Source organism: Coptis chinensis, chromosome 2, assembly GCF_015680905.1.
Source record: "Coptis chinensis isolate HL-2020 chromosome 2, ASM1568090v1, whole genome shotgun sequence".
NCBI classification, from domain to species: Eukaryota; Viridiplantae; Streptophyta; class Magnoliopsida; order Ranunculales; family Ranunculaceae; genus Coptis; species Coptis chinensis.
In genome coordinates this window covers 105,956,597-105,967,474 of record NC_141457.1, presented here as the reverse complement: position 1 = coordinate 105,967,474, position 10,878 = coordinate 105,956,597, and the positions used below count along the sequence as shown (strand labels likewise).

The window sequence follows — 10,878 nt, the reverse complement described above, 5'->3', positions numbered from 1 at the left end:
TGTGAACTTTTGGTTGTAATAGTACAGGTGCTTATATGATATGTTGAATATTCAAATGATACTCTGTCGAAATCTTTTTAAGGTGCTTTATATGATATGTTGAATATTCAAATGATACTCTGCCAATTTTTTTTAGGTGCTTATATGATATGCTTAAATATTCAAAGGAAACTTTGCCGATTTTTTTTAAGATGTTCAATTGACATCAAACAATAAAAGTAAGATTAGATAGATAAATCATAAGCTAAAATTCATCATGATTAAAGTACGTAAACCATAGTCCAACACTCCAACACATTAAACATAACACAATTAAACAAGATTTAATCCAATTATTGTTCTCCAGCGAAATCCCATAGATGCTCCATTAAGTCTCGAGTTAATTGAATGTTGGTTGCACGATTTTGAATGATATTTAATCGATTAACCAAATTAAGAACATGTTGATACTCATTTTTTCTGGTTGCTCCAAAGCAAATCTTCTATCCCTTTCGGAGGTTCCCAATTGGCAACTCAATTTCACGCTCATCCTCAACAATTAAGTTGTGGAGGATTACACAAAATCTTCATTATCGTCCAAGATCTTCCCGCTTCCAAAAGCGTGCGAACTGCACACAATAGCAAATCGTGATTGGAGAGCACCAAAAGCACGTTCCACGTCCTTTTCGACATGACTCTTGAAATATGGCAAAGTTCTTTTCTTTTGCATTCATTGGTCGCGTTTGATCGTTCGAATTAGAGTAGCCCCTCGCATGGATAAATACCATCCGCAAGATAATATCCCATACCATACGGATTTCCATTTACAATGAAATTACAAGCGGGAGATTCACCGAACAAGAAATGCAGTTTTAAAATATAATAAGATGTGGTGATAAATTTATGGGAGCAAATTTTTTTAATATTTTTATTTTACACGAAATAAGAGGTTGGAACACATTAGACCTATGGAGCACATTAATATCATTGTTGGAACCTGGCACACCAAAAAATGCATGCCATATCCATAAATCTTGATCGGCTACGGCTTCTAAAATAATGGTTGGCTCTTTCTTATGACCCCTATGTGAACCTTGCCACTCGACCGGACAATTTTTCCATGTCCAATGCATGCAATCAATGCTCCCAAGCATGCCTGGAAAGCCACGTGCCTCATTCACTTCTAGTAAACGGTTTACATCCTCTTGTGTAGGTGTTCTAAGGTAACGTTCCTCAAACACACCATTCACAGCATCACAAAAGTGCATCAAACTTTCTATAGCTGTACTTTCTCCAAGCATAAGGGTCTCATCTGTAGAATCTGCTGCACAACCTTGTGCGAGCATACGAACCGCACACAACACCTTTTGTAAGCCGGACACTCCCCATTTTCCTATCCCATCTTTCTTGTCTACGAAGTAATTGTCATATTCTTGGACACTAGCTAAAATTCGCAAAAATAGATGGTGATGCATGCGATACCTTTGTTAAAAATAATAATAAAATGATTAAAATAGAAACTATGCACACTTAAAATAACTAAGAAAATTTACAAAGAATGTGGCAATAATATAAAATAAAAACTACATCAAAATGATAAATAATTTAAACAAAAAAAAATAAACTCACTACTTAAAATGATATACATCTGAAATTAGTAAAATATAACTATACATACCTTAATTTAAAATAGCCATCATAAAAATAGGCTTATCAACAAAATACAATCTCCTTAGATGGTTCTTACAATATAATCGATCGCGGTGAACATAGTTTCTCCCCATTACACTACCACCATGCTTTGAAGTCTCTTCTCCCTCCTCAACAATTTCTTGAATTAGTGGTATCATAGGACCAACTATATTTTCCACTTTTGGACGAAACATATCATTAACCAAATTTTCCATTTCTTCATCTTCGGAAGAACTACTAGATGAAGAAGATAAATTGTTCCAAAAAAGAGATTGGTTGAAAGCAATTTTATCTTCTCTTGACATTGTTGAAATGCTAAAATTGTTGATCTATGAAGATAATGAAGTCTAACTTATATAATTTGGAAGGTGGAGACAATGAATTAATTAATTTTTTTGGGAAAATGATAGTTGGGTGGGGCTCATTAATTTGCATTCTTCTCAATGAGAGTCAAGTAGAATGTGTGGTTAAAGTAATCAATGTTTTATTTTTTTCAATGAGATTCAAATAGAGTGATTTGTGATTAATTGCCAAACAACTTGCATGTCTTATTAAAAAAAAATTGAAGTAAATTCTCATTTGTTGATTTTAGGCCATAGTCTCAACAATAGTCTAAGAAAAATACATCTAAACTTATCAACTCTATATGTTTGATTTTACGAAATATATATATAAGAAATGATTGATAAAAAAACATCTCCAATTGAAAATTACTACTAGATTCAAATTTTAAGGAATGTAAATAAACATCAAGAACAAATACTAGAACAAGAATAAATATTACATCTCAAACTCCCTCAACCCCCCACATCACCACTTGTTCAATTGTCTCCTTTCCACTTTTTGTAAATCTCGACTTGTTTTGCTTCGAAGTATTCACGTCGAAAATCCGAAAGAACCGAAAGATCCATTGCCATAATTTTAGCTTCTTCTCTTCTTTCCATAACTTCAATTTTTTTGTTCTTCAACTCTTGGTCACGATCTTTAGATTGAAGTTGTGTTTCCAAGAGTTTGTTTTGCTTTTCCATTCTCAACTCAACACTTAACACGGCTAACAAACCCCTCAACCACTTTTGCCGCTTCACTAGCTCTCCTTTTTCTCTCTTTTTGCTTCTTCACGCCATCCGGTCGTATAAGATCACTAGTCGTCATAGTAGGCGCATTAACATCTTCATCTAAACAAATTGGAGTTTGTGAATCATTAACATTCGATGACCCCTCACCTTGAATTTTTTTTGAAGTCTTTGGTTTTGTCTTTGTTTCCATTGATCTATGCCACTTGGGGGTATCTTTAAGCATAAGATAGCAATGGTCAAAAGGAAAAGGGCTACCTTCTTGATCTTGATAAGCTACTCTTGCTCTAACCATCTAAAAAAAAAAAAGTTAGAAAAATAAAAAGAAAAAAAAATAATTAAAAACAAATAGAATTAATCGATCATTAGCCAACAAAATAGAATTACCATATCTTGTATACTAGTCCCACTAGGACGATTGTTCTCCAATTGTGCCATATAGCCAACAAATTTGCTCACACCTTTGTTAATCATTTGCCAACGCGCTTTGATTGATTCTAAGGTGCGTGGAGTGCCGGGATTGCGCAATTTAAACTCATTTGTTATTCGTTGCCAATAATTACCCGAAGTTTGACCTACACCTACAATCCCATCTTCTCCAATTGTTAGCCAACTTTCACAAAGTTTCACATCTTCACTAATTGTGAAATTCGATAGGCGGTTTCTTTTTTTTCCATTGGCGGGTGTTGGAGAAATTTCATCTAGAGAATCCATTGACTAGGAAAAAAAAGCTTTGAAGAGAATTATAATGGAAAATAATAGAAACAAAAGTGACCAGTGTTTATGCACTTCAAATTCAAAAAAAAATCGTTTTTTTCCCGTTATAGCTGGAACGTCACTTGGAGTGACGTTTGAGTTCATATTTGAATGGGACGTCACTTGAAGTAACGTTTGAGTTGGGGGGTTGAAACGTCACTCAAAGTGACGTCCGAAAATTATTTTACTCAGACGTCAGTTCGAGTGTCGCCCGGTCTTTTTATCAACTAATAGCAAGAGGGGGAATTCCCCACTCTCTCTATTAACTAATACACTATTACCTACGGTTTAGCACCCCCATTGGAGAGAGTTTTTTGATATTTGGGGTGTAAAATTTCCACTCTATACAGTTTACACCCCCCATTGGAGATGCCCTAAAGAGTAGATTATATCTACAAAAAATCATACACTAATTCATTGTTAGGATGTACAATAAGGATGTCCGCAGTTAGGATGTCACCCTAGCCAAACCGTATATATAGGGTGACATGACATCCTTATTGTACATCCTATCAAAAAGTGCATTTCAACAATGAATTAGTGTATGATTTTTTGTAGATATAATCTACTCTTCATGGATTATATCTCTACAAAAAATTAGCTCAATTCGATATTTCTAGCCTTGTCAAACTTAAAATTATTTCTATACCGTTAGATAAAATTGCAAACTTAAACACTGGCAGATGACAAAGTTCCACATATTGGATTGAGCTAATTTTTTGTAGAGATATAATCCATGAAGAATAGATTATATCTACAAAAAATCATACACTAATTCATTGTTGAAATACACTTTTTGATAGGATGTACAATAAAGATGTCACAGTTAGGATGTCACCCTAGCCAAACCGATATATATATATATTTATTTTTTATTTTTACAATTTTCCGAAAAAAGAAAAAAGATGTTTATATTGGCTTCAAAATAGAGATGTAATTGTTGGATTTTATTGATTACGTATTATGCAAAACTAGTATTTTTGGGTTGTTGTTTTTTTTTTTTATCTTAAATGAGTTTTACATAATATTGTGATGATACGAGGTGAACAAAAGATGAAAGATTTGGACCAAGGTAACACCCAAGGGAATCCGTGGCAAATGATTGAGATTGAGCCCAAGATGGAACTTAAGTTGAAGACAAATCAATCTCACCCTCTGAAAGCACAAGTCGAGGCTTAGCACCTCGAAACTCAACTGAACTCGCTTGAAGACCGGTCACTAGACCCGTGGTTCTCCAAATTACAAAACCAATATTGATGTAGGGACATAACTCATAATACAAATCTCTGCTTTTGAAATCTTTTTAGCTATATTTCATAATAGGGGAAAAAATGTACTTTCATAATTCAAATCCAAGCTATTTTCATATGAAAACGCAAATTCCAAATCTCTGCTTTTGAAATCTTTTTAGCTATATTTCATAATAGGGGGAAAAAATATGAAAACGCAAATTCCAAATCTCTGCTTTTGAAATCTTTTTAGCTATATTTCATAATAGGGGGGAAAAATATGAAAACGCAAATTCAAATTTTCACAAGTCAATTTATGTCTTCATTGGATTGGATGTGTTGGTTTACAGACCTTGTTCTTTTTCTTATTTTCACAATAGCTAAAGCAGAGTAACATACTAAGGCCTATCGGGTTTGTAAGGGGTCATTTGTTTTTGCCTCTTATAAGACCTTGAGGTCTTATAACCTCTTATAAGATGTGGCCCAGTGATTTTAAACATTTTTTTGGTTTGTTTTTTGCCTCTTATAAGAGGCATTCTACTATAAATGTCTTATAAGAGGTTCCAATTCTATAAGTACCAAAACTAGATCTACTTCAATTCTATAAGTCTTATAACTTGAAAAATGACTCAAACACCCCCATATATATACTCCTAGCCTCATTTATCTCTTCTTCCCTTTTCATTATCTTATTTTCCAAATAACTCCATTACTCTAGCCACCACTACTCCATTACCCTAGCCACCACTGACTACCACCACCACCACTGCCGCCACTACCACCACTACCACCACCACTGCCGCCGCTACCACCACTACCACCACCACTGCCGCCACTACCACCACCACCATCACCACCACCACTACCACCACCATCATTACCTCCAACACCACTACCATCGTACTACTAAGACTATCACCACCACCACCACTACCGTGCTATTAAAATCACCACCACCACCACCACTACCACCATACTATTAAGACCAATATCATCACCTCCACTACCACCACCACTGTACTATTAAGACTATCATCACCACCACCACCACCGTGCTATTAAGACATCCACAACTTTTACTACCACCACCATCACCGTGCTATTAAAACCAATATCATCACCTCCACTACCACCACCACCGTGCTACCACCGCTAATTAAGGTAGTTTCTAAAATCGATATTATAATTATCAAAATTGATTTGAAACCGAAAATCAAACTATACGTTTGTTTCAAATTAATATATTCAAGTTAAATATGATGTAAAGTAGGGTTATATTTGTCAAATAGCCATCTATAAGATGTCTTTTTATTTTTACAAGTGCTTATAAGAGGAACTTAAAATTAAAAACAAACCACTTTATAAGACCATCTTATAAGAACCTCTTATAACACATGGTCTTATAAGACCCTCTTATAACTTAACCCAAAAAAACAAATAGCCCCTAAGTCTTTATTCCAGTGAACTACCTCCTAACACCAATGGCATGCATTGGATGATTTATGCTAAAAGACATACAAGAGGATAACTTTATGGCGGCACATTGCCCCATTGCCGTTTGAAAAATTGACAAAATCAATGCCTACTTGCACAATCTCTACACTATATGATAGCCTGGTTACCAGGAACCACACTTCTCAACCAAATAAGCTATTTCTAATCTCTCATGTTTTACAATTTAGAAACACCTCCCTCAATTATTATAATCAGCTCCCTCTATTTTAAATAATTTACAAAAAACTCTCTTACCTCACTGAAATTAGAATCAACCCCTCCTAATGCTTTTTATATTGTTTTTAAAGATGTTAGAGTGACAGGTTTAAAGATTCAAAAAAAAAAAACCAATGCGTAACATGGTTCACATACTTGTAAGTATAAAAGCCGCGTAATCCTTCGAAAGTCAACAATCTTTCATTTTCAGTTAAACTCACTTCACCACAATATTTTGTTAAAAGAGAGAGAGAGAAGAGTATTAGTTTTACATAATACGCAATCAATAAAATCCAACAATTACATCTCTATTTTGAAGCCAATATAAAAAACATTCATGAACTAATAGGTTTATTTTTCTCGTCATCAACGGAAAACAATTGAATCTATATAAAACAAAATCAAATGGAGAAAGTTTCAAATAGAATGTTGTACGTAAAGAAATCAAGTATTGGGTCTAATACATTTTTTTTTGTGTGTCACCATCATTGACCACTGCCATTCAAGTGTTCTGCAACATAGTCTAGAACACTATGCTCTGAACCATACACCCTAGCGGTAGAAGAACTTGATTTGAGTCTTTATACCCTTGTTTCCGCTTCACTCTTTCACTTTAGCTCAAATACACCAGGGACTGTTCTTCATCATCAAAAAACCACCAAACATAATACCATTTTGCTGCAACCTATATGTCGTATTATGGCATGCATCTCCTAGCATATCACAAAACTCTCTTTAGACCATCCAATATAAGCTTTTATTACACTGCCTTGAGAATCCCTAAAAATATACCGGCCTCCACTATCACCCTTATCAACTACCACTCATAAGAGTCTGCAACCTCAGGAATGAGCTATACTTCAGACTTCATAAGAGTCTGCAACCTCAGGAATGCAGTTTTGTGTGTACACCTTCATGGATTGTATCAGCATCCCATTCATAGTTAAGTATCTGCAGGTATAAGATCCATCTTGCATTAACTTCATTGATTGTATCCGCATCCCGTTCATAGTTAAGTATCTGCAGGTGTACGATTCAGCTTGCATTAACTTCATGAATTTAAGACACAGGCAAAGTTCTTAAAACATCAATTGCATGCAAAGAATTATCATTGCAAGCTGCCAACAAAAGGATTTCCAATAGTGTTTATTGAAGGTTAACATTACACTGAGTCACTGACTTATTCTTTGGGGGGTTTGATGTCTAGGTAAAGGACTGCCTAACAACTGAAAACCTTTGGATACACCTACCAATCGGAGCTACATACAAGATTGGAATCAAACGTGACGACAAGGACTGTTCGAAAAAACTTAAGAGTAGCAGAGATAAAACCGTTTCACATATCGAACATTCTCAAATGACTAAAAATAGATAGGAACAACCAAAGGATTTTGGTGGAATACATGGATAAGATTCATCCCTCTACACACTTGCAAGAAAGCTACAAAATAATCATTATATACGAAAGCAAACAATCCAAAAAACAGAAAAGCGTTTGAGAACATTCAAAATCATCAAATGCCAACCAAAAAAAAATCATCAAATGCCAACCAAGTCATTAAAAGGTCATTCTACCAATGTTAAATTCAAACGACATAACACAGATATTGAAATACCACAAGAGAACGTTATTTGATAACTAAGAATTGATGCATCGAACCACAAAAAAAAAGAATGCAAGAAACTATTAGCGGAGGTGGTGTTTGACCTTTAATTGGGGCAAAGCACATCGAAAGGGAATACCACAAAAAATGATGCAAGAAATTACATGAATCTGTATGACAGCAAAGGTCAAATGTTTTACTAATCCTATATATAGTTTAATTAATTGAGTTAAGGTAAGTAGAGACAAATCTGTATGGCATAATTACTGAAATCAATAATTTGACTAACACAAAATGAAGAGCACCTGATCGATTGGAAACAAACCTAAACACAAACTATTAGCTCTGAGCTACCGACATTAAGGGATGCACAATAAGACAGGAGAAAAAATAATAAATTTAGAGGTGAGGCTATATTCCTAATAGGCTGGAATCCAACTTCATTACTGCCTTGGTATATATAACTGACCCAGTGATACCTCCTACTGAGGATGATGTCCTCTACAGTATATTACAACTCCAGAAATAGTCTATGCCAGAAATAACCCTATGTAATTTCTACTGGTCTTGCCATCAGCTCTTTTCAGTTCATTCAACATCCTCACAAATCTCAACAATAAACGAAAGGATAGGATTGAATAATTCCTCAAAATTTAAAAAAATCTCAGTGACCAAATGTTTTAAAAATGTATTCCAAGTGCTTCTCTACAAAAGATTTATACTTTACAAGCAGCTTCTATGCCAGCCATGCCAGGATTCCCTCTTGCAGCACCATCACAGTTGACTTTAATAGTGCCATGAGGAGTGTTAGAGTTCTTTCTGAGTCATTAGAAGTGTCCCACCTATCTAATGACTCACAAAGAACTCTAACAAGGAGGGAGAGACCACTTGCACTCTTTGATCACAGGGGCAGACCTCGGTTAACAAGGGACAGACCAATTCTTTATAATAACCAACTCACTGCACCAATGGAATTATGCATACAACCATTAGACAAAAAACTAGCTTGCTGAATAATTCTAGTTGTTTGTTTTTTGACACCAACTGGAATTGATCTTTTTTACCTTCCATGACTAGAAGATTTCTATGCTTCCAGAGGATTGTCATACCCCCCACCATGGCAGCTCCCCAATTGCAAGTGCCATTCATTCAGCTCATGAGAGAAACAAAAGGTATGTGGCGACCCAGGTAGCTTCCAAGTTAACATCAAACAATGAAGAATTATGACAAACACTCCTACTGGGCACCATTGCATCCTGACACTGCAAGTGGGATGTGGAACGAGATTGACGGTAAGAAAAATATCTGAGGTGTACGAGAAACAGACTCGCTCAACATAACTCCCACCCACCAACCGCTCAACATATTCACTTTTTAAATCAATCCGCCAACAATAACTGGAGTGCAAGTAATTCCATTCTGAATGTTGACTTCAATGAGTAAGTAAGACTGTCCACTGCAACCTGCTCAGCAAAACTGTTGATTTCAACTATACGACCAAGTCCTTTAAAACATGGCTAAATCTATGGTGCGCAGGTCGTATGATATGCTATCAAATCTGGGCCACTCATACCAAGGTGCGTGTGTATTGCATGGCAAAAGTACTAATCCAAAAGGCCCACATTACCCAAGATCATACATCTCTCGCAAGACTGAAGACATGCTCATTAGAACATATATCTGGCTTTTACCTGCCAAAGAAATGTTTGATTCAGGATTTCCCTCAAGAGATTTCCTCAGATGCAGGCCTTTGCTTGTTCTTGACTCGATTTCTAGCTCTTTCCTTCTAACAACCACTTTGAATTGTGTTTTGCTCGTGTCTAGCTGAGACTCTTAACAAGTAAGACTGGTGGAACCAGATTCATCAAGTCGTTTGCTGCCCAAGAATATAGGTCCAACTTTACAGCAGTTATAACTTATAAGAACGCATTCCTCTGTTGCATGGGTACGCCCTAATTTCCTCAGTATCACGTACCCGTGTCGTGCGGACACAGATACAGACACGGACACGGACACAAGCAAAACAGTACCCTAATTCTAAAATCTTGCCGTGTCCAAATCGTCGTACCCGTGTCCAAACCAGACACTCGTCCCGTACCCATGCAACACAGACGCATTCCTGAAGCACCAGAATCGAGTTCTCTGGATGCATCTACCAGGCAAAAAAACATGCAAGAATCAAAACTCACCATATACGAGATTATTCCTCAGATTGCTAACTTCTTACAACATACAAGTAATGGAAGCATGAAATGACAGGACAGGATTAGTACTAGTTCATTAGAAAAGAAAATAACTTATTTAGCTAATACAAAGGACTTCATACACGTTATTTATTTATTTTTTTTTTTTTTTTTTTGGGTAAGTTAAATTGTATTAAAAAGAAAACAAAAAAGACAAAAGTGTTTAGGGAGGCAACAGACGCCTCTAAGGTCGACTCAATCAAGCATCCATTACTTCCATTTATAACTATGGAGTAAGGTACATTTCATTTGAAATCTATAGAAAGTATGGAAAGACCCTTCCCATTTGTGAATCCACTGTCCCGCCTTCACAAACAACTCTCTCATTCTCTCGAAGGGTTGTAGCGGTCTTTGCCAAGGTGTCGTGATTGAGATTGCCTTCCCTAAAGATAGTGGTTATCTTAAGTTGATCGCGTGGTACCGTGCGGTTTCGTCCATCTTGCTTGGAGTTGCCATGGCACGTTACCACTGTAAAAGCTTTCGAGGCAACCTTTTCGAGTCCGTTTCTACCCAAAGCCCGAGCCATCCTCTAGATATGGAAGTTTCCACCCCTTCAAGGATAGCTAAACACTCGCCTGTAAACTTGTTGCAG

General features: G+C 36.0%; 1 protein-coding gene and 1 long non-coding RNA gene across 2 annotated transcripts; both read right to left on the bottom strand.

Moving 5' to 3' along the window:
* Positions 1 to 735: 735 nt before the first annotated feature.
* On the bottom strand, positions 736 to 1,886 carry LOC147520092 (uncharacterized). The gene is made up of 3 exons (XM_086594237.1): positions 1,705 to 1,886; positions 931 to 1,461; positions 736 to 847 (listed from the first exon to the last, which is right to left on the bottom strand). Exons 1-3 carry the CDS (start codon positions 1,884 to 1,886, stop codon positions 736 to 738), a joined length of 825 nt encoding a protein of 274 aa, XP_086450363.1.
* A 4,887-nt stretch (positions 1,887 to 6,773) lies between these two features.
* Positions 6,774 to 9,749, bottom strand: LOC147520091 (uncharacterized). The gene is made up of 3 exons (XR_015212411.1): positions 9,735 to 9,749; positions 9,108 to 9,506; positions 6,774 to 7,459 (listed from the first exon to the last, which is right to left on the bottom strand). It is a non-coding gene; the product is annotated as an uncharacterized LOC147520091 (long non-coding RNA).
* Between the last annotated feature and the right edge of the window lie 1,129 nt (positions 9,750 to 10,878).

Excerpts from the sequence above, each read along its gene's own strand:
- LOC147520092 (XM_086594237.1), bottom strand. The coding sequence starts at position 1,886 with ATGGAAAATTTGGTTAATGATATGTTTCGTCCAAAAGTGGAAAATATA. Across the intron at positions 1,462-1,704 it reads AAGAACCATCTAAGGAGATT|GTATCGCATGCATCACCATC; the intron begins GTATTTTGTTGA and ends TTTTTAACAAAG. Across the intron at positions 848-930 it reads CATAGGTCTAATGTGTTCCA|GCATTTCTTGTTCGGTGAAT; the intron begins ACCTCTTATTTC and ends TATTTTAAAACT.